The following is a 27249-nucleotide window of genomic DNA, read 5'->3' on the forward strand; positions in this document are numbered from 1 at the left end:
ATCAACAGAGTGGAGAAGAGAGCTGGTAGCCCCACATAGACCTGTGCACACTCACATTAATGAGAACAGGGGCCCTGGGGACTGACTATGTGACACAAGATCCATCATCACGCTGGCAGCCTGTGTAGAAGTTAAAACTTTATGGTGTAGTTACTTAATCCGAGAGATTTCTTTTGTACCGGTGCCATCGTAAGCTACCTTGATCCTCTCTACAAGACACCACTTCCTTCAGAAAGGCTTTTGTCATGAAAGAGCTGGAACATGAGAGAGACAACAAACTTAACTACTGCAGGCGTGTTTGTCACCTGGTCAGAGAAGACTCTGGGAATATTTAAAGTTTAGGAGCTGGTCTTTAGGATGATGATATGGTTCAAAATGATGGAAGTGGCTGAAAAATACTATTCACTGTTCATCCAGCCACGATTACTCAATTACATAAAGTGTGAAAATTGACCATTCAGATTTGAGAGTTAAACAGGGTTTAATTTTAAATCAACCCCGTGTATACTAGCACTGTGTTAAATCTTACACACTGTACATTAAAAGTGTTAACGTGCACATGATCAAATTTAATCTTGGTAAATGTTGACATATAGATCCAAAATGATGAAATGGATTTCTAGCAAAATGTTTTTTTTCAAACCAATGACACGAATGAAATCACCTGTTGAATGAGGGAGGAGGGTCATCATCATATGTCATATAACCATTGTCTTTGTTGGAATCTTTAAATAGTCTGTCTGGCTCTTTTAACATCTCTGACAGGACTGAGTCCATATTATATCATTATTATATATATATATATATATACATATATATATATATAAAATATATTAAATATATATATTATATAAGTAGCCAGTCACAACCTGGACCATGTTTATGTTTATGTTATGTTTCTAAACTGTCTGCTGTATGTGCGTCAACTCTTCCTTAACACAACGCGGCACTGAATTAGAAAACCCGCTACAATAACGAGCTCTGATTCAGCAGAAGCGATCAGGGCTCACCTTTGTCGAGGGAAGCATCTGGAGAGTTGAAGTCCATGAGGCTGCTGATTTCAGTCTTGTAGCTGAGGTCAGCTGCTGGCACCTTCTGTTTTGGTTGAGGAGAGGGATCTGGGAGGAGGACGAATAACAAATAACAGAGTTAACCAATGTGCTACAAGATCAGGCGAGAGAACCAAATGATTTCAAAGAAATACAAGGATCATTTGGTAAACATCTCAGCGATTACTGTACTTCTGTGTGTGGGTTATGTTTGTGAGCAATCAGTAATGCAGTGCAACGACTACGAAGAAATTAGGACCATGAATATGCATGAATAACATGTGATACATTCAAGTCTTCATCAGTGTAAATATTCACAAATATGCACAAAATATACTGCGGTTTACAAACTAACAGAGTCTGTGTTGGACAGCGACTGCATGAGGGCAACTGGGACACAAAAATGAAACCAATCAACTCCACACGTCCCTCTTAAATACATAATAAACTTTCTTGCTCACTCCTTAGTGCTGAAGCTGTACTCACTCCACAGGAGCTTACATTCATCAACCTTGAGCGTGAACGCACAACTGTTGCAAAAGCATACAAACTTAAAACACATTAAACACATTCAATGCTTTAAGAGACTGCTGGATATAATTATTAGCATTTTTATGACCCAAAGTGTGATTTGATTTTTGGTAAGGTTCAGTGCTTTCTAATATGCTGTTTTTTTTTTACTTTTCGGTATCCAAGTAGTAGAACACAGTGAATACATATTGAATGCATCGCTCCAGGTCAGCTCACATAAAAGTGTTTGTTAAAATGACTTTACCACGTGAAGCCCACTTCTTCTCATGCTTCTAGTACCACTCAAAGATGCATGAAGAGTTTTTCCCCCTGAGACTGCAAATGTCACTTATATTTAACGGCACAATTCACTTTCAAGTAAACAAAATGTCGCCCTTTTTACTTTTCCCGCTCTTGCTCTTCTCTGGCCACCTCCTCTTCCTGCTCTTCTCTCCATCACCACCCACTTATTAAGACGTTATTACTGGTTGAAGAATTTGTAATACTGCATAAATGTGTGTAGGCGAGAGGCTTTGTGACACTAAACCACCGCGATCGTCTCCATCTGAGGTGAAGGTGAACTACGAGTCACATTGCAGCCTGCAAAATATTCAGGCTCTGGCACTATCGACTAGGAGTTTCTTTTGCTTGAACTCAGAGTGCACAGCCATCTGCTTGCTTTAAGCGGCGGCTGCTGCCAAGTGGCCTGGTGAAAATGTTTAAATATCTTCCCTGCATTGTGCCCTTGAAAGCCACCAAGGGAAGAGGAAAGCATGACATGAAAGAAAAAGCAAAATAACAAGAAAACCATGACGGCTGCTTGATGATGATAGAGGTGAAAACCTGGGGAATTCATTGCGCTCAGTCATGACTGGAGATTCTGTTAAAAGTGCACGCATGGAAGCAGTACGAAATATGTCATGTCACAACTAAAACGGTGTGACATTTAGGAAGGTTACAGGATTTATTTTCATATGGTTTGTCTTTCAAATATAAAAGTCTGGCTTTCATTTGTAATTGTAACTTAAGAGTTTTTCCATTTAAATGTTCCATTTACTTTCACACAGTAATTATTGAATGTTGATAATCTTGTGAGTGTTCACGATATATAATCAATATGTGTAATTGATGTTGTTTGAAGAAGGGTGCATTATTCTCTGACTGAAATCTGAATAATGCAGGTGTAAAACACAAACACACACAGTCTAAATCGTTCCCCTACCTGCAACCTCACCCACTTAATGCATAACCCTAAGCTACAAATCATGACTTCTTCATGTTTCTCAGTGAGGTTCTGCCTCATTAGGACCAGGTTTTTTGGTTTCCATGAGAACTGCTGGGTCCTGAGGGTCAGTGCTTGTACCAGGGTTAAGAAGGACATGGGGACAGTTTGTCTAACAGAAGATGGGGGAAAGGAGATGGAAGCAGATGATCTACTGTGAGGGAAGCGCAAAGAGGAAGAATGAAATTTGAGACAGACAGACAGACAGACAGACAGACAGGCTTTCAGACAGACAGACAGATGAGAGATGTAATATCTGGTGCTGATAATAAAGACAATATATAGAAACAATCAAAACAAGAATCCCCATTGTTGCTCTGCTACCTGCTATGCTGAACTTTGACCTATAAATCATGTGTGGGGTAACAGATGTGGGATTTAAGATAAAAGCATCATTTCCTCTCTCTGCTTTGTTCGTCAGTTTCTTACATGCCAGTGGAAATATTGTCAAAGACACAGTTAACGAAGCTCGTCGGTGTGAAGATGAGCCACACCGTTTAAGAGGATAAACGAATGGAACGATGGAAGTTGTGTTTTTTTTAATCTACACTGTTAAAAAAACATTATGTACAGGTGCCTAGTGGAAGCTATTTGACTTTCACATTCATTTCTTCAGTTCTTTTTTTGCCATTTCTTCACTTAAACTTGAATGTTGTTTTGTTTTGCAGAGAAAATGATGGACTATCTGAATGCCTAACACTTTTATGCATGCAAGCCCAAGATTTAGATCTGATACTGATCCTTGCCAGGGAATAATCCATCCTCTGAAAACAGAGATAGCCTAGCACCAGACTTTTTGTGCATTGGACAAAAAAAATCACATGCTTGTGGGGATTCACGTATTCTGCGAGTCAGTCAAAATATAATGTGCAAAATTGAGGTAGAATATTTGGTGTCCTCGCTTTGTTGCTTGGGGTGTTCATTTACTGTCTGCGTCCCCCTTCACAACAAGATTATTATTAACGTCAGTTTGAGAGCTCTTATTTATATAGGTCCTGTTGCCCACTTCTACCAGATGAACTCAGAGCAGTTCACATGTCAGTGTGTTTCTCTATAATTACCCCTTGCACATGGTAATGATCACTGATGTAGCCTTTAAATCACCGTGAATTACTCGTTATGGTTCTCAGCGGTTGACACAAACACGGGGAAAACATTCCTCTTCTCTTTGTCTCTCTGACAAGTCCAGCCACTCAGAATGACTTCATTTTCCATGGCGCACATTATTCAGGCATAATTGTATTAATAATGATAAAACGCTTGAAGACCTTGGTGGCCATACAAAGCATGATAAAGTATCCTGTGCTCCATTACGAAGATCCCAGTCCTGCACTGCACCTGACACCTGAGAGTTCAAGTTCACAGACTGTAGCGATAATTCACGTGGCCACAGTCTTAATGAGCTGAATGATGATGATATAAAAACTTGCCATACTGTAATGCTCTGCTGCTCGAGTGTTCCACAAAGTCCTAACGGGAAGATGGAGAGGAATGGTCAGACAATTCTCTCTCTCTCTCTCTCTCTCTCGCAGTCTTGTCACCACTTCTCTCCCTTGAGCCGTCACTTCATCCTTTGTTGACTGACTCTGATGTCACCTCTTCTTTTCCCCCTCCTCCATTTTCTATCCCTTCTCTGTCACCATTTTAATGGGGTTCCCCCCGCTCCTCTATCTTGCCATATTTTATCTGCCGACGCAGCGCAGGAGACGGCGACGGCTGGAAGAAAGGAAGACCCTAATGACTAGTGGAGGTGATTAAGGGGAAGAATAGATGCTGTTGCTGGAACCTTCACCAAGCTGCCCATGCTCCCCAACTCAGTCTGCAGTCTGCTGATAGGCACTGACCCTTTTTTTTTTCTCCTTGCGTCTGCCACTTGTTTTTAATTGCACTGCCATTCTCTGGTCCAGAGGCTGCAGGACATGTGATAAAGTGTGCATATATTCATGTACTGATCACCAGCAGCCAGGAGAGGACTTTCCCTCCTTGCATCACCTGCCCCCAAGACGCCAATTCAAGGTGTCCTATAAATATCCTGGAGATAATTGGACTTAATGGACTAGAAATGTGATTGTGAAGGCTGGTGCTTAACATTTAGCCACCCACGCAAACATCCTTGATCCCATTGATTGTTCGTTGTCCGTTCACACTATGATGAAAGGGTGTTAAATGTGCTAGGTGGGCCATTCAAAGAAAATATGTAGACTGGGAATGTTACTCGTTGGTGACTTTTGCTGCTCCCTGCGTGACTTGAGCTGACCAGGTACAGGCTTTTTGATAATGTGTAAATGTCATTTTCAGTTTCAATTAGAGGAATGAACACATCACCACTGCAAGTCGAACGAAAAATGGCCCATTTGATCAACTCACTGACAGACCGGAGACAGATGCCTGTGCTGAAATGGCCGGAGCACGGCCACTTAGAACACCACATTTGTTTCACAACCTTAGAGAAACTCACGTGCGCTGACAATATGTCCCATTTAGATCACATCTGGACAGCTTTAAATATTATCTGAGATATAAAAGATTATGTTCATATTACAGCTTTAATTTTATTCTGACAAAACCCATGGACTTATAATATTAGCAGAATGCACATAGCAGCACATAACTTTGCTTCACTCACATAGAAAACAGAATATGAGCATAGTTAAGTAAATAATAACGTGCATAAATATCCAAGTGTTGTATTCTCAAAAGGATCTTGGCTTGGCAGGCATACAGGATATGTTCTCTCATTAAAGGCAGGCAAAGCACATTAGAACAAAGATGATAAGTGCTTTGTTTGTTGCTTTTCTCTTCTTTTCTGTTATTGTGTGACACATGTAAGCTAAAAGCACAAACACCAAAGATCATTATACTAACACTGTCCTTTTAACGGGCTTTGGGAACACGGGAAAAACAGAGTAATTACGTAAAATTGTTCTGTTTATTCAATTGTGTACAGGTTTGTCAGTGTATTTGAAACATGGAAAACACTACAGTGTGATGACAGATTTCTATCATAGTAGACACAATTTTATTATTTTATGACGTAATTTACAGATACCGAATAATGAATGTCCCTAAACCCTGAAAACGACCTTGCGTTTGTCTTGTTAATATTAACCTCCACACTTGGAGATGTGTAGTAGAGCACATCTCCACACATGTTGAACATAACACTTACATGTTCCACTGACAAGGCAAAGAAAATATAAATATGACTGACTACAGACAACGGACTACACACCGATTTATCTGCTCTTCATCAGTGTTGAAATACAACAAAAGCTATTAAAATTTGGTCATCTAAATCTCATCAAGTATGATGCCAAGGTTAACGATGTTTTAAAAAAAAAACAACGCATGCGTACATGGATCAACACCAACATCTAATAATATCATCTCAGGGCTACAACCTACATTTCCAGAAAATGTCATCTAAATATGTACTTCATTTTTTGTAGTCAGGCAGCTCATGGTCAAACAAACACAAAGGTCACAAGGTCAAATAAACAAACACAACGGAACCAGAACATCTTCATGTTAATGTAGTAGTAAGAAAAATGGGCATGTTGATTTTTAATTATGTCCTTGAATGTCATTATTACAGCTGCCATGTAACGAAATATGATTAAGTCTCTCCTTCAACATGATAAAGACTTTGGCGCATGTTGGAGGGCAGCAGGAAGGGGAGACGGGCTCTGAGGTTAAGTGTGCCAGTAAATGGAAGTGGACAGTAGGAAAGAAGTGAGTAAGAGAAAGATATTAATGAAAGTGTCAAGGCGAGGGTGAGAAACGGCCAAAGAAGAGAGACACAGAGAGAGTCGGGGCATAGCAACCAGGTAGGAGCAAACATAAGAGGAACAGATGTCAGGAAACAAAGCTAGTATGTAACGAGATTTACATTTCCTCCGTCTCCTTCAAGGAATGTATTTACTCAGTGAGTGTGAATGATGGAAATGACTCTGCAGCTCAGATTCAGAGGCGAGACATATTTATAGTATAAAAGTATAAAAGTCAATGCTTCCAGATTCCCTTTGTTTGACAGAAAAAGTCTTTTAATGGGAAAAGTTTGGAAGACAGTTTAAGTTTCACTGACAGTCGCTCAACACCAAACGCAATAATGACAAAGACAGAGCATTTTCTACAAAAGTAACCAAGGGCAGAATTTATGTATAAATAAATGAGCTTCCCCTGTTTCAAAGCAACTGCCACTGGTTCCATCCTAATGTTATTCTTCTTCTCCTGTCTCCTACAGTACTGCAATGTAAGACGACATAGTCCAGCCTGTGTGTGCTCTCAGAGATGTTGATTAAAATAGCAAAAAGACATATTCAGCCACGCCGCAAATATCAAATCAGCAGCTGGAAAAAGCCACAGACAAAAAAAAACAAACAAAGAAGACACAATCATGAGTTCCCTCTTTGGCCATTCTTCCCAAACTCTTCTCAGGCAATAACAACTCATCTAGCCCTCTGTGATGAGAGCCACTCATCTGAGGCTCATCTCTGTTCTACTCTCTCCTCAAAATCTGAAACTTACTAACACCTGACAAATACCCATTTCTGATTCCTGGATTTTTCTTTCATCTGCTGACAAGAGATCATTTATCTCACTCTGTTCTCAACAGATCCCTATCCGCACCTCCAAATCTCAGCTCATTCCCTATCTCATTGTCTGCCTCGGCTTCCTTTTAACTGCTGTATTCTTTTTGCCGACTTCAACCTTCGTCCTCCACCTCAAAATCATCACTCTTTTGCTCTCTGCATTTGTCTTTTTAAAATGTCGGATATCAAAATGGGGAAAGCGGTGCATACTGTTCTGCCACAGAGGCATTGATTTTTCCTCCTGAAACTTCACTGACGCACAAACATGTGTCTGCTTATCTCCAACATTTAACCACCCCCCCCCCTCAAAATTAGGCGGGCATCATCATGGAGTGATGACAGTTAACTATCATTCAGGCACACGAGCAACACCAACTCAATATGTGAACAAGACATGAGCAGAAAGGATGACAAATTGATGGTCTCTGTGACGTGCCTATAATTTATGGTCATGTTCGCCACCGTCTTCAAATGGACACAGCAAGCACAAATGCAGAGTTTGGCTCGTGACACTGTTGCTCCTGACAACCACATCTTTGTTTCTGCTCATGTACCCAACACAGTGTCTGCTAACTGGTCTTTATCTCTGATCTGTGGCATTCACACAAAACACACAGACACAAAAGCCAGCGTTTCCACGAAATGCAAGATGGCACCAACACGCAAAAAAAACCAAAAACGTATTTATTCGATTTTTCTTTTTTTTTTATAAATTGTCCCCAATCACAAACAATATGAAATGAACTTATGTTTTATGATTTGTGTTCATTTATAGTCTAAAGCCAAGTCCCATTTTGACCACGACATGATGTTCCTTTGTTTGTGATTGTTCTTCAGGACAACAGATTCTAGACTAATTAATTACAATAACAATAATAATAATAATTGTTATTATTATTACAATACCAATACTACTAATAATACAAAATAATTATATAATATAATACAATACAATACAATATAACATAATATGATATAATATAATATAATATAATATAATATAATATAATATAATATAATATAATATAATATAATATATTAAATTAGATTATATTATTTGATGCAACATTGAAGTAGTGACATTTCTCTCAAAGACAACCATGTTATCACTGGCAGTTTTAGCAATGGGCATTTTCTTGAACTGTGCAAAAGTTTTAATTTTATACATTTTTTCAGTACATGGTGGGGTTAACTGTGTTCTTGAGTTTAAGTTTTCACTTTTATGCACATGGCCATGACAACAGGAGAGAGGCAGGGTGGGGGTGGGAAGAAAGAAAGAAACTATAATCAGAAATTGAATCATCGAACAGCACGGAAAAGACGAGAGTTTGGCTCAGAATGAGAGATTATCAGGAGGGATTTGAGGCAAATTCATCCTTGCTGTGAAGGAGATGCTTTTTTTTTGCGCGATGAAGAACTACATTATGCACTTTGGATTTTTCATCCCAATTAAGGCAGTGCAAGTGTGCCCATTCACAGATGACTGTCTGGATGTTTGCTGAATGTTTGTGCTGATGTGTGAAGGCGTGTGTGTGGAGTCAGATACTCCACAGTGTTGTTGCAAAAGTTCCCAATTATAAAATGATGGGGAACTCAATGAATGGATGAAAAGGTGAGAGACAAGACGCAGATGGAGAATAACTATGTGATATGTCAGTGTAGTAAATCTAGTGAGATAAGACGTTCTGTGCTGGGACTATTTATTTCACCTCTGCGCACTGTACTGTAGGTGCATCCCTAGTGGTTTTACTTTGATCTAGCTTGCCGTGCAACTCACTGATCATTCCATCGCTACACTGTGTGGGGTTATTTTTGAGTGACAGGGGTAATGAGAGGGTGTGAACAGCTTGAATGGCTCTAAAACGGACAACTTTTTATGCATGTTTGTTTCTGAAAGCGTTTTTTTGTCCACTCACTCGCTGTGTTCAAAGAGTACAGAGGTAATGTCAAGCCACACAAAGACATCTCTTTGTGTGCAATAGGTCTCAAAAGTTTGTCCATATTCCACGCAAAACTTTCCGCCAAGAAGAAAATCAATTCGGGAAACAATTTAATGTGGAACAAAGAGCAGGAGATAATTACACAACACTCTGCTTAGAGGGATTAGTTAGGATTGTTTAATGTTTGTTTGGGGATTTTAAATGTTTTTTTTGTTCAAATGTAAATCCTTACAAATGTCTGCGTGAACTACTGGTGGAAAAAGAACATGAACAAACTGGAGCATTGTGACCTTGCATGGCACTGATCTATATCAAATAATTTGGACTTGTTGGCTGTTTAAAAATGTATCCTGGTTACAAAGATTGGATTCTGTGTCAAGATGCACATCAGATTGACCAAAGAAGGAAAGAGGCACACACATCCTTCAGAGAGAGCAACGCTGTGCAGACATAACAATCAAACAGGTTACCACTGGTCCATGAAGCTCACAGAGCATGACGAGCGACCCAGCGCTACACTACTTTTTCAGCATCGCAGTCTGCAAAACAAATTGCTAGTAGAGCATCACTTACCCCCACTTCAAGGCCAACCAACTGTCACACATTAACTTCAGTGTGGGGCTGTGGGGCATGTTACACATCGAGCAAAATCTTTTCTCATCTCAGCACTTCAGTCATTGACTGGGAGAGAATCCTGCACCATGAATACCAAATGACGATCATGGTATTCCCTGGAGCACACGAGATAAGTTACTCCTATTTCAATCATAGCAGCCTATAAAATTAGTGCAGCCTCTTTCAAAGCAAACCGTTGTCAGGTTGGTGTCAATGTAGTCAATGTGAATAACAACAAAGAATAGATGTTAAGAGAAGGTGTTGCTGTGATGCAACAAGGATTCAAGACAGAGGCACTCTCTGGCAACTGTGCTCACAGACCTTTACTATGAATTTAATTGCCCATCTCAAGTGCCATCGTCCCAAACAATATAAGCAGTTTTTGTGACTGCCAAGGCAAAAAAGAGAAACAGTGCTTAAAAAAATCTCGACAACAGCCTCTTCTCCACTCCTTAAATCAAGGGATAATACGCAGGGGGCGGGGAAGTCAGGTGCTGAGGTTGCTGCAGCACCCTCTACTGACAATGGGGGGGGAGCACACAGTGTCCACTGTCTGTCTGCGTTTCCACGCTTGCACTTGCCAATTTGACCAACAGAGGCCGACAGATGCTTGTTGCGTGAATAGGGTGAAGTTTGCCATCTCTGATTGCCTTGTTTTGCTTCTGTTTTTAAATCAGAAATTGAGTCGTGAATGATAACGTGCTCGTCTGATAATATAATAGAACATGTTTCAAGTACATTGAACCATCACTTTCCACTATCTAACGTGATGACGCAGTGCCCAGTCGCAGTATAAGTGTGTCAACTAATGATACGAGTGTGTCGAGTTCCGCTGGAGAAGTTCAGAGGTTTGATCACGGTTCACCATGTCACATCCGACCAAGTGGTTATTTTTGCTGAAACTCAAACAAAACACCTCTTCATGGAAACAACAGGTTAAAATGTATTTTCTGTCAGAGTTCAGAGGAATGTACTCCAAAGCCGCTTAGACGGTTGGAGAGCAGAGTCTAACTTTGTGTCATGAAAAGAGGCTCTCTTTTAACCCACATCACCATGGTAACTTAGGCTCCCGAACATAACCTCGTCCCAACCAGGTTGTGTTCACAGTCAGGGATTAAAATGCCCCAAAAGAGCACTGTCATCTTCTTCTTGTCGATTTCCACTATGAGAGATTGAGATTCTCAGACAAAGAAAAAGGTTATTTAGTCTATTAATAAAGTCAACAGCAGGGTGCAAATGTACGACGCGATAACCTTCACAAATTTACAAAATCCTTTTTCCTCCATTTGTTTCAGGTGATATTAATGCAGCGTCTGAGGTGAACAGACACTGACATTCATGCTGAATATATTGTGTCATCCAACACTGGAAGAATGATGAATGAACAGAAGAATAAAACACTGAGGTAATGATTCTTTGGGCTTGTTTTTCTGCAACTGTCCGTTGCACACCACTGGTTTTTGTGGGTAATAAAGTATTGATTAATGAATTAGTCTTTTCTCTATATTACAGACGGTCAAAAATACTTAAAATACCCTGATGTGCCCGAAAACTTTGAAATTTCCCCATATCCTTTATTGGTGATTATAATATAACACCAGTTGTCACATTCATTAACACTTAAAAAAAGGATAAAATGAAATAAATTTGAAAAAGCCTGGCTTTGTAGAACTGTATTCGTAGTACATGAAAGTAAAACAAAAGTAACCTACCTAACTTATTACTTTTATTACCTTTAAATGTAAGTGACATGTATTATATTAAACAATCATTCCTAAAACCAGCCCTTTTCCCTCATTGAAGCTGTCGGATGTTGCAGATTTGTGGATTTTATTGAGCCTCGCTAACTGTCCCCAGTCGGAGATATTTCTCACACGTGGCTTCGCCTGAAACATGGAGACGCTAATTGTCTGCAGTGCACGGCGTACATGCTGCAGCTTGCAGTGAATGAAGGTGTCCTGTCTCCGTGCATCATTGCATATGTTGGAAAGAAAATAGTAGGACACTTCCAGCATTCACAACAGGCATTCAGTCAACTTGAAGATGTGCAGAATGAGCTCGGGATGCCCATTAAAGGGCTGTAAAAGAAACAATATTCTGAATAATTGCAGAAACAACTTTTTTTTTCAGTTGTGGATGAAGAATTCCATACAAAAGGATGAAATATCCACAATGTAGAACAACTGCGTCCCATCCCACTGAGAGGAAATCAAATCAAAGGGTTTACTTCCTATACTGGGTTGGAAAAAAATGTGGGTGAGGAAAGAGAATGAGTTCCTCCTCCACCAACAGCTCGGACTATGGGTCCAACAAGAGTCTTCATCCCTCGCCTCTTCCAGTGGCGTGACTCAACGGCTAACTGCAGATAGCTGATGAAGCACCGGACAACTCCCCGATGCTTGCAGAGGTGGATAAGTGTGTGGTGGGAAAAGAGTGAGACTCACAGACAACTAATGTTCTTACCAGGGCTGTCACTTTCTATCCCAAATTCGAATATCAGTTCAGAGTTAGGATGACAGGCCTTAAACTTTAAAAACCCATTTGCGTTCAGCCTCTTCATTTGAAGTAATCTAACAGAGGGCATTCTGCAGCTTGACCTTGCTTCAAGTATTTTTTTTTTTTAAATAAATAGCATGTCACAGAAGATTAAGTTGAAACTCAATTTTGAAAAAGTGACACCCCAAGTACTTACAAACTTCATTTCGATGAAAAAATATATTTTTTTTATTAAAAGGGAAGGGAAGCCATCCATCAACGTATTGTCTATGGCACTATAGATCGCCTGAAGCCCTGAAATAATCAGAAACAGACCCAGCTTACATTCTGGACAGGTACCAGTTTATGAGGGCCAACATTATTATCATAATCGATTAATCCGTCAATTCTCCACTAATCAAGTAATCGTTTGGTCCATAAAATGTCAGAAAACGTTAAAAAGATGTTGATCAGTGTTTGTCAGACATATTGACGACTGATGACGCTGCAGTTCTCTTACATTATAATACATATATATATATATACATATATGCATATGTATATATGTATATATATATATACATATATACATATATGCATATGTATATATATATATATATATATATGTATATGTATATATATAAATAGCATTACTGAGGTATGCAGAAGATAACCTCCTTGAACCTTAAAGCAAGGACCACACCATGTGTCACTCCTAACACTTTTTAGGTGTGAGTGTGTATTTTAGCGAGCGTGTATTTCCACTGCAGTGCTGCCTGTAATAAAAGGAAAAGTCTTAGTACCATCAACAGAGCCCAAATATACAGACTCACAAAGGTCAGTGAGTCCCACAGGCCATGTTGCACTCGCCATGCTATAAATTGTTATGTATGTGGACTGACATAAAACTATAAGTAAGATGAATGACCCTGGGTCACAGATATAAAACTGCCCTGTTGGGTTTAAACAGGGAGTAACTTGGCATTCAGCTTTTTATTTCCCCACTCCCTGTCACACATGCACAAAGAATAGCGTCTCAAAAGGACTCCATAAAGTTTGCCCGTAACCACATAGCATCTCCAGATGCTCATATGACAGCCGTTTGGTTTTATGAAATCTAACTAACGCTCTTCATCACTCCTCCTAAGCAGCAGCAGCAGCACTCAGGTGTGCCCGGCTTTATCGATTAGCTCATGTGTGAAAGGAGGGAACTGGATGGGAGAACGCAGCGGGTAGTGGGCTGATCAACAGTCAGCCCCAATAAGTGTCTGAGCTTCAGTAGCCCTCTCAGGCAGGATGAATCAGCCCACACACTTTGTTACTACCAACTCAAAGTCTGGATTGATTTGAAAAGTGTTAAAAAACAGTCTGGAAACAATTATTAATAGATATAACATTATATAGAAACAAACCAGTATCTATTATATGGTAAAGGAGTTAAAGTTGACTTCTCCCATAAATGGCAGGAGAGAAAAAAAGAAAAAGGAAATCGGTAACTTTTTCAGCTTTCGGGGAAAAAGGCAAGGGCGTCGGGGTCAATGCAGGTCCGTGGCTAACAAGCTCCTTAGAGACATATTGGTTGGGGGTTGGCGCTGGAGTGGTCACATTAGTCAATGTGCCATGAGAGAAGAGAGTGGAAAACTCAGCGGCTGTAAAACCTTTACTTTCTGGCAGGACAAATGTACAACAAGACCAAGCATTAACCCTAAACTCGAGGAAATCCACCACCAGCACAATAAAAACTTTAAATATATTTGTGCTAGTGCAAAGGAGTCATTTCATCCAGAGAGGAAACGCAGGATACAGAGCTCAGACAATGAGAGGGGAAAGAAAATGTCATGCACAGCTCACGCTTATCTTAAACAGTGATTCACAAGATAATCCACAAAAATGATCCTGCACTTCAGATGGCTTTGCCACTGAGCTGTGACTTCAACAGTGCAGGTCGAAATGGCATAGGTGGACATTTGGGTCTGAGTTCTTTAAGAAGCCTGTAGAATTACAGCCACTATACAGAAATCCCATTGTAGACTGTATTCAAAATCCCCCACATAAAACAAATGTGGTGTGCTTGAGTTAATGTGTCTCTGTGTCAGCAATTAGGTTAATTTATCCAGGAAAAATGTCCATTACTTATGCCAAGTCAAGGATAGGCAAATGGAGAAAAATACAGAATCATCCAATTCTATAATCTAAGCCAGAGCACACTTCTTCAGGCAAAGAAAGAAAAACTCAAAAAAAACTCAATGAGTTAACAGTATAGTGTTATAGTCGTTTATAATGAAAAGCAGATACAGGAACTTTATTAATCCATGACAGATAATTAGGCTCCTGGTTGGCCCGCTAATGTAATAAATGACACAAAGCTCCATTTCTGTAATAAACACACGTGTTACCAAAAGTGAAGTCGTTAACAATGAGAGATGTAATTTGTAAGCAACAAAGGCTGCTTGAAATCCGTGGCCACAGCTCAGTAACAAAGAAATATGATTATTAGCTGAATGCACGGGGCATACATCACACAGTAGCACATACAGGGAAAGAATTAAAACTATATTCAGCAATGAATTACTTGAATACAAATGGACTGTTCCTTTTAACTGGACCACTGCTGTGCAGCCCATTTTACTGGTTACTACATGTTTACAGTGACATTGTTCAATTTTGGTTTTTACTATAATAACTGTTGATTGTGTAGCCATCACACAAAATGATGCAGTTCCTCTCTAAGATACAACCTCATACAGAACCACATGATTCACATGCATGAATTCATATCTGGTTTCCCCACCAACAGCATCACAAAATGGGCTTAATTCTTGTCAGCGAGATGGCTTTCCAGTATTTCCTGTCACTCTTTCCGACTCCGATGACTTGCCTGTGCCCATTTGCAGATATGGCTGCTGACAGTTTTGTAGCAGAGGACTCAGCCAGCGAGCGTGGTGATGTAAGCTGTCACTGCAATGTGTTGCTAGGCAAAGAAGTGGAGGGAGTTTCTAAGTGCTGCGGTTACTGGGTGTTGACATTTCTGTCTGCCTGCACCAACAAAAGCTGCTGTTTTGAGTAAACACACACTGCCTGCTGGCAGAACATAGACATGCAGAGGTGCTCACTCTTTGAACCTTGACACGGACAGTTTTTTTTTTTACCTGCCAAGTCGCTCGATTGCTATATTTGCCTCCGTACTAATCGACGTCAATCAAACTGCTGCTTCGCCCCGACGATTGTTTATCTGCTGCAGTTGAATGAGAAGCTTAACGATGTTGCACCAACTACTGCTCTCAGATCTTATCTTTTAATTTGACATATCCTGTAACTTTAGTAACATAAACTAGCATGTGAAAACACTCACAAGTATATGATAGTTAATAGTAGATACAGAGAGAATTAAACATGCTTTTCTTTTTTCTTAAAGCAGATTATAATCAGTCAACGGGTCAAAGTAACATAATCTCTACTGGACTGTTGGTCAGGTACATGGACAATACTATAAATGACATAATCCTCACGGAGTGGATTTGAAACACGTGTCCTACATTGAAAAGAGCAGCCACTCCAGCAGCAGCTTGGTTACAGGTCACCTACAACAGTGTCTCAGCTAAATAAAGGGACCCCCCCCTGCTAAAAACAGCTTCTTGTAATGGATGATACAGTGCAGCATTGCCTCTGAGGTCAGAGTCATTTGCACGGACTACATCATGGAGTGTGCAGTTTTATGAACAAGTCCAGCGCCCCTTGCGTTATGTTTCCACTGGTAGGGGCAGATTACTCGGGCCTGCCTTATTTCAAGCTTGGAGTGTGTGAGAGTCCTGGATTTGGCTGCTGTGCCCTGATAAATTCTAGGCGAAGGGCGACCTTAAAACCCTGACCAGTGAAGTAAAGTAGAGATCAGTCTTTTTCCTCACCTCAGGTGACTTGCAGAAAGTAACGTTTGAAGCATTCTGAGACGTAACCTTGAGGTCCTGAGCACACGCAAGAGTTTAAAGTTGACCTGTGCCACGACGGGACAACAGACACAGAAACCTGCCTTTTGCTCTTGTGTTCACAACAGCGTGTTCAAGCAGTTTCCACTATGAAAGAAAAGAGTTCATCCTCATCTGGACGTGCTGAGTGGGACACTCAAGGTCAAGGTTACACAAGAGGAAAATCACCCTCTCTTTGTTCTCGACCTCTGTAGCCTTCATTTAGTAACACAGGTCTGTTTCTACAGGCACTACACCTGTGTCCTTGACGATAGCTCTGAATATGTCAGTGAATAAGCCAACGATGTTACACACAGAGCTCTTGTCTCCCAACTGCACAACTCTGCACCCCATCCATTCTTTATATAGCCACATTTGCTATCCACTTGTTTTTATGTGCACTTATTTTAAGCGAAATAGAAAAAAAACCCAAACAACTGGCGCGAAACGCACCTGTGCAACATTTTAATGGAAACGTAACTTCTGTGGTTCCGTCTTCTCATCGCTCGCGGTGCGTTTCCTCCGCTCTTGAGATCTTATCACGAGTGACACTGTCGTTATAAAGTTTGGTTTGTGCCCTCCAGCGCGTGAAAGAAAGACAGCAAGGCGGTGAAGATGGCCGTGTGTCATTTTGTAAACAAGCGTCAGGGTTTGACCTAGCATCATTAATCCCTCCGCAGTAGGTATCCAGGCCCTGAGGCATGCCTGCCCCACAAACTCCCTTCCTTCTTTATTTTAAGTCTGTAGTTCTCTCTATTGCTGTGTCACACTGCCTCTCCTCGTCTTCAGATCTCTCCTTCTCTTTCACCAGGTCTCTGACTGTCTCTACAGCTCCCAAGCTTTAGATCTCACAGCCGAGTCGCTGTCTGTCACTCCAGGCTGTCCTTCACTTTAAGGACGGTAATCCAACAAGTCTGCATTTTGTGGCAGTCGACGGTCCCTTGTCTTGTCTGTTTTGTTGTTTTCTGTGTGTTCGCATAAGCCAAAGGAAAAGCTGTCCTTTCCCGTCTCTCTAACCGTCTTTGAATCTTCTCAGCACTTCAGTACAAAGAGAGCAGGCGCTGATGGATTCCAAATTCCACTGACATGTTTGTTAATAGTATTAACTTGAGGTTCCTCTCATGTTAAGACTGTTTTCTTGTTCACTGTTTTGATATTCAGCTTCATTTTACTCAGTGACTGTTGATTAGATAAATGTAAATATAAACGTGTCGGTATAATCTGTGAAGTAATGTGAGACACACTTGAGATGAAGAGCAATTTAAACAAATGAAGTGGGAACTATGCTCCAAACTATTGCCTAGAAAATAAATGTTCTCCCTTTGCTCGAGTGGTAAATGAAGTGGCAGCAGTTTTTTTAATAGGTGCCGTTTCTTGCAGGACAGACAGCAGATTTGACTTCAGAGCTATGGATTAACGAAAAAGACTTTGATAGTGCTTCAAAAAGTGATTCAGAGCAGCTCAGATTTCCTTTTCAGCAGCTCATCATCCTCCTACAAAAGAGTGACTACTTTGTCAGTGAAGCCATTGTGCTGCCTTCATGCTGCACCTGAAGGAAAGTTTCCCCCAGGGAAAATCTTCAGGGTGGTTATTGTGTGATTAATATTTGTAATTAACATTTTTCCTGCTCATAGTAACACATTCACAACTGATTCATTATGAGAGCACTGCTGTACCTGCAATCTTTATTGTGTCTCTGATGAAAACACAACATGGTCAGTGCCTCATACATTATTGCAGTGCTGGACCAGCATGAGACAGAAACAACATAAATAAACCACAAGAAAACATTTCCAAATGGTCACATTTTAGTGCTTTTTTCAAAGGTGGAGTTTGGAGGGGGGATGTCAGTGCCCTCCCAGTGGCTGAAATATGTAACTACATTAAGTCCCAAAAATAGGTCCAGTAAAATATTTCTTTTTATTAATGTATAATGAATATTTTAAGTAATGCAGTGAGATAAAAAGAGTGGAAGAAATACATCTCAATTCTATGTTTTATTTCTTAATAAATACATTTTTGAGCAGGCATGTGACACAGCCCATCGTTGTGACGTACAGCATGTTGTGCTCTCTACTTATACTAATACAATAGCCAAAAGTATGCTGGGCTTTGTTATTAATAACTAGCGAGCACTGGGGCCCCATCGTTATGCTGTGGGTTGGAAAACATGTTTTTGTTGGACTGTTTGTCTCCTTTAAGTGAATGACAGGCATTGCAATGAGAACGGCATTAAATGCAATTAAATAATGATTGCTTGTCATGTTTCAGCGACCCCCCGATGTATGACTTTACTACTTTCACTGCTGAATTTCCTGCTATGTGGTTGTTACAGAAGCTAAGAATAAATAACTATTCTTTTCTTGACTTGATGACCGTGTAACAATCGATCAGATGATTACTTCACAGTGAATCTACAAAGAAACTAGTTTCCTAAAATTCTACAAATTGCACAAAATAAATGTGAAATCTAATTGTAAAAACATGACGTCTGAAAAGCTACAGAGGGTGGATTCAATAGTTGATCCTTCATTTAAATAGTGTTTACCTAACCTTCAGTTTGATTGCAGAATTGTATAATCAATTAAAATGTTTCATTCTAACCTAGATGTACAGTATTTACGGAGAAAAACGGAAGAGCACAACGATAAACACAACATTCAGAGTGTATCGCTCTGTAGCCGCTAAATGGTTCACAGAAAAAGGCGCTAATATACCCTCAAACAGTCATTTCTCCCTCTCCACACATCTCTCATTACGACCATGTCCTCACTCTAACAAGAATAGGCTGTTCTCATCCGGCCTGCGCATGTTTGTGTCAAACACGTTGCCATACAAATTAAAAAATGATTGCTTCCTCCTCTCCTCATTTACCCCAAAGTCACGCAAAAAAAACCTCCCGACTGCTCAAATCGAATGAACAAAGCCAAATGAAAAGTCTCCGCAGACTACTTTCAGGATGACAGCGTGCACTTACATCACTGATCGGCACCGACACAGCCCTGTGCCAGCGGATGATTGCACAACAAAGTCTGTCAATAACACACAAGCACTTTTCACTGGGTGTAATAAAAGGACTCCAACATTGAATTTATAAAGTGCGGGAGATTTAGAGATAAAATAAACTTTGCAGCACTCTTACGTCTTGCCATCTCATCGTTTAGACGAGTGTATGAGAGATTACTGGGAGATTTGTGAAGATTTAAAAGACTTAAAATGAAAGCCTGCCTGAGTCTCTCCGAAGTCAATCTGATTCCTTGTGAATAGTTTTCTAATTATGCTGGTGCCAGATGATACCTTTTCAGACGAGCAGGGAGAGACAGAGAGCATCTGAGGACAGATGACTTGATCAAAGGGCCAAATAAGGACCTCTTATCTGTTAAACCTCAAGATCCAGTATCACAGACCAGATGATTAATTTCTCTCCAGCAACAATGGCATCGGAAACTCTAATAAGTCATTACAGTCTATAAATTGTTCATCCTAAAGTGCATGAATTTCAGCAAATAAATACAACCTTGGAGTATTTATCAAATAAATTGAAATAAAATTTAAACACCAGAAAAAAACGCACTTTACTTGCCACTTATTTGTTTAGAAGCAGTTTAGGACTTTGATGAGATACATAATACTAACAAGGGTTGAGGAAAAGGTTTGTTCTGTGATAACAACATGGAAATAAGGTTGAAAATGTGTCACGACAAGATTACGAGTACACGACCACACAAGCTGTCATCCACTCAAGCAACTTTACAACAAATTGTCTTTCACCCCCTCCCTCACTCACACGTTCACATATTCATGATGGGACATCATTTAGGGGTTCAGTGTCTTGCTCAAGGACACTTCATTAGGCTACGGAATAATCTGGGATTAAACCAGGAATCTTATAATCCCACCTCCTGAGAAATTGACAGATGACAGAAAATGTGCCAAAAACAGGTATTGGTCGCACATTAAACAACATCCAAGACCAGAGCGAACATCGGTGCTGCGTTTGGATGCCGGCGACAACTGAGAGCCCAGAAAGGGCAGCAAAGTGATGACATGGTGGTCCTGTTTTCGACTTGCCGGGTAAGTTAACTTTATGTCTTTGTGAACTTTCTAGAGGATTTGCAATTTGCAGAATCCCCAAATCTGCATGTTTTTGGACTGTGGGAGGAAACTGGAGAAGCCAGAGAAGACCCACGCACACGCACGCACACACACACACACGGGAAGAACGTGCAAACTCCATGCAGAAAGACAACAGTGCTAACCACTATAACACCGTGTGACCCTTCAATAGATCACTCATTTCAAATTGGACAGACACAAGGTGACAAACCGATATCATTAGAGTCACACTGCTGACAGGACTAAAGATCTATAAGTCAGAATGAGTAGCATGGTATAAAACAGGTTTGGTTACTAAACAATCTCTCTAAACTATGAATAAATAATGAGTTATTATTACAAGCGCTGATCTTTGATATTGTATTTTTTCAAATATTCTTTTGGATGATGGTTATTATTGAGACGAAGCAGACAGTAACCTACAGCCACCACATACATTCACTCCACTCACACTCACAGATTTAGTACTGAATAGATTTTTAGTGTCCATCTTTGTTGTGACAGCCTGTCATTTTATTCAACCACCTATCAGTGCGACTAGCAGCTGTGGCTCTGAGGTCAAAATAAAGCTAGTTTACAGTATATTCTTTATTAGAGCAAAAAAGAAGGAGGTCAAAGCACCGTTGTCGACATGGAATAAGCTGCCACAAAAATGTTAGGAATAAGAACAAGTTTGGTAAATACAGAGCACTTTGGGAACAGAGTGGCAGGAAGAAATTGACTTGATTGATAACCTCCGGCACAACTCCATAGACCATGGTGAAACATTCTGCTGCCGTGCTACAGAGGAAAATGTCATCTCACTTCACTTTGTAGTCATATAAGTCAAATCTGTCAACCCACATTGACTTAACTTTCAAAAAAGAAAAAGAAAAAGAAAACAGTTGTTGAGAGAGAAGCTTAAAATAAGCTGAACGGTGACAACCAACGTTACAAACAGGAATTTTAATTAGAAAATTTCAGAGAGCACAACAGCATTAGCTTAAAAGAAAAACCTGAAGCTGGCATTCAAAGACGGAAGAAAGAAGAGAGTAAAAAGCACATTTCTATCAGAGAGAAATCCTGAAGGGAAGAGAAGGATGAAAGAGAAGCAGAGGACAGAAAAGGTCTCCCTCCACTCTTTGGATTTTCTTTCACTGTGTAGCATATTACACTTAACCGAGACAAAACATGACTCAAGGAAAGGAATCAGTTGACAATTTAAAACTGATGAGTCAGGTTTCGTAAAACACAGAATCAGCATCAAAGAGGTTTGTATAAAAGCAACAAACATCAAAACTCGGCAAAGTTACAAAGCCTGCTTTTACCAAAGCTCCTCCTCGCACCTCGACCTTTTGTTTAAAGAACATGGGCAAAACAGGTGCTGCAGATACACGGGCTTGATGAAGATTAATATTAATGATTACACACACACACACACAAATATAGTAATTACCACATTGTATGACAGCAAAGTTGTGGCTTTCTACCTTAGTGTGCTGGACTTCTATGACAGATGTGACTCATATTCACTCATACAAGCATAAAACAAAGTGAACATGTTAGCTCCGAGTGAAGATCAGAGTGGAGTGACTCAACAACAGTAAAAGCAGGAGTTGCTAAAAAAAAACGACGACAAAAAAAGACAAAACAGGATGAAACAATGAATATGTTTGGGAGGGGGACAATAAAAGTCACACATATGAGCTAGTGGTATTGAACGAATGCATGAATAAATAAAGAAACAGGATGTATCTGATCAAAACAGCTCAACGACATGCTACATTTTTATGAATGAATGGATCGTCGCCCCTACCGGAGTACGCCAATGTGTCCATGTCACTTTGAGAGCCACAGCTTTCCTCTTCTGTGTGCACCTTAAAGCTCTTGATATGAGCAGTCATTTATTTCAATAAGACAGCAGGCATTTCCCCCGTGGTGGGGGAGATAATGTTTGTGGAGAAGACGCAGCTGCAGCACAAATCAGAGTCATTGATTTGGCCCTCAGCTCCACGGGACAGTCAGGCTCCCAGAGGAGGCAGCACAAGGGCAATCACGGGACTCAGCTGGCCCCCTGCCCCCACATTTACAATCATTCCTATTAAGAAAAAAAAGGTCCAGATGCTTGTCTGGTTACATAATGTCTCCTCCCTCTTGCTTGTGACCACAAGTTTATCATGACTGTCAGAAACTTGGATTTCCAAATGCTCTAATGGTTCATTTCACTCTTTCATTCTTTTTTTCCTCCATTTACCCAGCACCTCCATCAGACAATTTACGTCAGGACATATATCATCATATTACCCAAATGCCTTCGCACCGGCTACTGACAGTATGAGGTATAGGAGGTAGAAGAAAAACAAATGTTTAACTCTCACTAAAAGTGTGGCTCAGAATGCTTTTTATTTTTTTCCTGTACAAACAAGACTCGAACCTGACAAACACATTCTGGATTTTGTGAATGACTGAAGCCCAAGTCTTTCATCGTTAGGCAAAGCTACCTGAAATGTAACAAATAGCTCAAGTGCACAAAAATGATTAAAATGGTGAAAAGCACTCTCTCCACGCAGTGAATCTGAGCTTCCTTTACAGTCCGGAGATGTAACACAATGTAATATAAAAGTAGCTTTGTTCCTGTAGCCATTGCAAAATTGCAAAACAAGTCAAAGTGTGCACTATATTCAATTATTTATTATTGTGGTTTTTATGTATTGTAGTACCACTCCTATGGCACTCCTTTTTTTTTAGTTGGTTTTAGAATTGTTTTATTTCACATATCCTGTTTATCATTAGTCATGTCTGTGCAGTCTGGAAAAAAAGTCTGGAAGATCTACCTATTGGTACAAATAAAGAGACTTGACTTGATAGCAACATCCAGTCCAGTCAAACCCAACATGAACCTGAAAACACCAAGCCTTCTGTCTCAGGTCGAGTATCCACCTCTGTGTCTGCACTTTTCACAATTTACCGTCTCCGAGATTTCAAAGCAACCGTCTTGTGTTTTGACGAGCACAGCTACGCACTGGAAAACAAAGTCATCTTGTGCTTAGAACTGTGCCTGCAAAGGGTAAGGACCACTCCTGACTTCAGGCATTGTTTTTTAAGTAGGATTCTTGTTGTGGTGAGAGACCCGTCTACTATCACGCAGAGATGGTGACAGCATATTTTACATTTTCCATACATCTTTGTTTGTGACATCCTCACAACACACTAACCACATGAAAGATGCTTTTCACGTTTCAGAGGACAAGAATAGCTGCTGTGCCTAAAAGCATGGTAAGGAAGTGAATTTGATTCAATTTACGGACTTTTATTTGAGCTGCTAGACATGAAAGAGTGTAATCAGCAATGATCTGTTCTCTAGTGCGCTCCTTAATGAAGAATCCCTCCACACTGTAAGCTTTAGTGCTTCACCGTCTCAAACAATGAGAGGAACAAATGTGTCATTGTCCTCTGGCACATTAAATCAGTGATTATAATCACCCTGTTGACCAATACTGCAATACTGAGAGACAAGGATATCACCTCAAACTACACGAGTAAGAAAGGCGTACATAATCTATGCCCTGTATTTTTACTATTTATGTACTGTTTATACAGTACATGTATAAAAATGTTAAGTTGCAGCTTGTACTCGTGAACATCTGAACCAGCCGTTATGATGTCTAGTCTATGATCTGGACTTTGATAGCAATGATTTTGCAAGTTTAGTTCCCCAGCCTGACGGCAGCCCCCGCAATCATCTGACGTCAGCAGCCTTCTGCGCGTAAACTCTGATTAAGCCATTTTGTTACACACCCTGGCTGGTCCTAACTTGCACAGTACTTCCTTCCTTCAAGTGCGGTTTTCTCCCCACTTTTCAAATACTGACACAGGAAGGACAGCTCAAAAACCAAAAACACACGCTTGGCGTTTGAAAAGACAGAGCCAGAAATATCTGTGTCTACCTTTGATGCGAGGCATTAATTCCTTTACCCATTAAAAGGTGGCAACTGAACTCGAGGGCATGTTTGTGCGTCGTACATTTCTGCTTCTGCATTTTCACTCCCGAGACTTACGACGGATGAAAGGCTTGTTTTTATTAGCAGTAGCTGATGCACTCACGGGCAGTCGCGTTGACGTTTATTATCTTGCGGTGATCAGATCGGCTGTTTGTCAACTCATTTGCAGTTGGCTGCATATTATCAATGGGTCGTCTGGTTTAATGACCATCAAGTCTATGGCTGAATACCAAGATAACAAAAACAAATGTTTTCCAACATAAATTATTCATATGTGTCAATAACTGTCACACGTACAGGCTGCATGGTCTTTCACTCCATTTCACTCATGCACTTCAGTTTATGTTCAATTAGTCCATACTTATAATGCTTCAGTAATAACAATAATAATACTAAACAACCCTTAAAGTCAAAACAAACATCAAGGCCGATAAAAAATGTGTGGTTAGTTTCAAAGCACCATCAAATGCAATCAGCTGTTTTCCACCCTGCTATAGAGTGAAAGTGTAAACAAAAAAAGATTGAAAACAAGGTACATTTATGTGAAGCATCCATTCACAGCCTATGCATCAAACCCATGTATGTTAAATGCCAAATAAAATCTGCTTCTTTCTTGTGTTTAACACGTTTTATTGGAGGTTATTACAGGAAAGCAAAAAGTGAAAGGACCTTTGGCACTTTCTCTGTGAATGGCACTGTTTATGTGTGGCTGGTATTTTAGCAGCTGGATATTGATGATTAATTCCAGGACGTGAAAAGGGAGTTGTGGTGAAGGGGCAGAAAAGTGGGGGTGGATTTTTTGCTTTTGCTAATGTGAGTCAAACACAGCCTTTTTTTCTTCTTCATAACAGGGTTTGTCCCAGTGCCAGGGGGAGTGGGTGGCATAAACTAGTGGGTGATTAAGTTAAACAAATGACTGCCTGGTTAGCTGCGTATATAAAAACAGAGACACACACACACACACACAGACGCAGTGACATAAGCATTTGGTTGGCTTTGTACACAGAAAAGGGCAGCACACAAAAGCAATACTCAAGAGAATACAGACTCCATCCAATAGACTAATTAACATCTCCCAATTACACCAGCCAGCACTGGTGCTGCATTTCGCTTTGGATGATACCACACAATACAGCAGAATGTGTCACTCTGAACATTCATGTTTAAACAACATCTGATCTTCTCCCCTAAAGCCCAGCTAATGACTGCAATTAGCATCAGTGGATTCCAAGCTTGGGCCTCAGCTGGTGTGAAGTTGGACAAGATACTTCATGTTTTTTTTTTTTGCCACATGCAGCTCAGTGTATAAAAATTGGCGCTCATTGTTTATGCAACAGCATCATAATGACGGAGGCGAGGGTTGATGGCAGAGGTCCTTAATTGCTTGACCCGATTTACCCCAACCCATCTCCTCCATTTTGCCTCAGAGAAATGCAGAGTCTGGGACAATCACAGTGCCACGTATCTTCATAATTAACTACAAAACATCTATAAATTCTCACAATTGAGAAATTGTTGCTGCAGCTGTTAAGCTGCTGGCGGAATAAAGAATCTGCTTCATTTAATAACTGACTCTGGACATGAAATTGAATATGCGGAGGTTTGATGGGCTCATCAGTGGCGCAGATAGGATGTCTGTCAATATTAACGGTTAAGCGTATTGCTTTAATGTGTAGCCAAAACTACTGATGTCGTGGTGTGGCCAGTGGGATCTTTTTTTTTTAAATCATGTAAATGTGGGTATTTCTGCACTCAGGATGCAAGATTTGAGTCTTTTAAACTGTGTGTGGCTCCAGGCTTTTAAGCAGATGCCCCAGGGAGGCTGTACTGGGAGGATACCCACAAAACCCACGGTGAGTGCGGAAACCAGCTGAGATGAACATCACTGATCTTACACTGGAATAAAATGATGTGATTGTGAAGAGGAGTGCAGCCCCTGCCCACTGGGACACTGCTCTCACTACAAGCACTCCAGCATCTGCCACCTGGCCATTAGTTAAATAATGCATGGGGCCAATGTGAAGCCTGTCACACCCGACCTCATACTGTTTACGGTTGGTGGGTGCAGCGAAAAGTCAAGTAAGTAAATGCTCTGGGGCGGCGGAGTCATGGCAATGCATGCAAACATGTACAAAACCACACATACACATACAGTATGGCTTCCCGGAGGCTTATTGTGAACGTGCACAGGCATCTGCGGATTAAAGAAGGCTCTTGAGATTAGGTGGGAAATGTGAATGTGGGCAGATTAAGCTCACGACCAAGAACTTGACCGAACTTTAGCGACACGAGCAGTTCATCTGTCAATGTTTATCAAAAACAGGCGTGAATGTGTTTGTGTCTCTCTGAACCATGAACAGCAGGAGTGAATATCAGTAGTTGTCCAAGCCCAAAAGTCACAGTGACCCAGGACTCTCCTTCTCCTCGGGAACATTTCCCATCAGACGACTGTTACACCACAAAGGCCATTTTACTCCCAGAATAGCAAATCTGGGGAAATGTAATCTTTGAAGCTTCAACTAAAAAAGCCTGACAAAGCCATTCTCTGGCAGAGCAACTGACGGAAATATCAGGCACCAGAGCTAAATTCGTTTTTAGGCAAAGGAGTAAAAATAGTGATCCATCACTATCTCTACATTATTGGTTTTTGGTCTGACATTACTGTTATATTGGTTGACCTACAGTAAAGGAAAGTACTTGTTGAGCTTATAAAGCCTCCGGCAGACTT

At 40.4% G+C, this 27249-nt stretch overlaps 1 protein-coding gene across 3 annotated transcripts in view; it reads right to left on the reverse strand.

The window, feature by feature from the left end:
* The window catches only part of LOC122776969 (kazrin-like), a 62369-nt gene that overhangs the window by 32777 nt on the left and 2343 nt on the right, over window positions 1-27249 (reverse strand). For all 3 annotated transcript variants that reach the window (XM_044037813.1, XM_044037811.1, XM_044037812.1), the window contains exon 2: window positions 1011-1118. In XM_044037813.1, the coding sequence (XP_043893748.1) occupies window positions 1011-1118 (108 nt within the window). The remainder of the gene's footprint in view (window positions 1-1010; window positions 1119-27249) is intronic.

Source organism: Solea senegalensis, linkage group LG11 (assembly GCF_019176455.1).
Source record: "Solea senegalensis isolate Sse05_10M linkage group LG11, IFAPA_SoseM_1, whole genome shotgun sequence".
Lineage (NCBI taxonomy): Eukaryota > Metazoa > Chordata > Actinopteri > Pleuronectiformes > Soleidae > Solea > Solea senegalensis.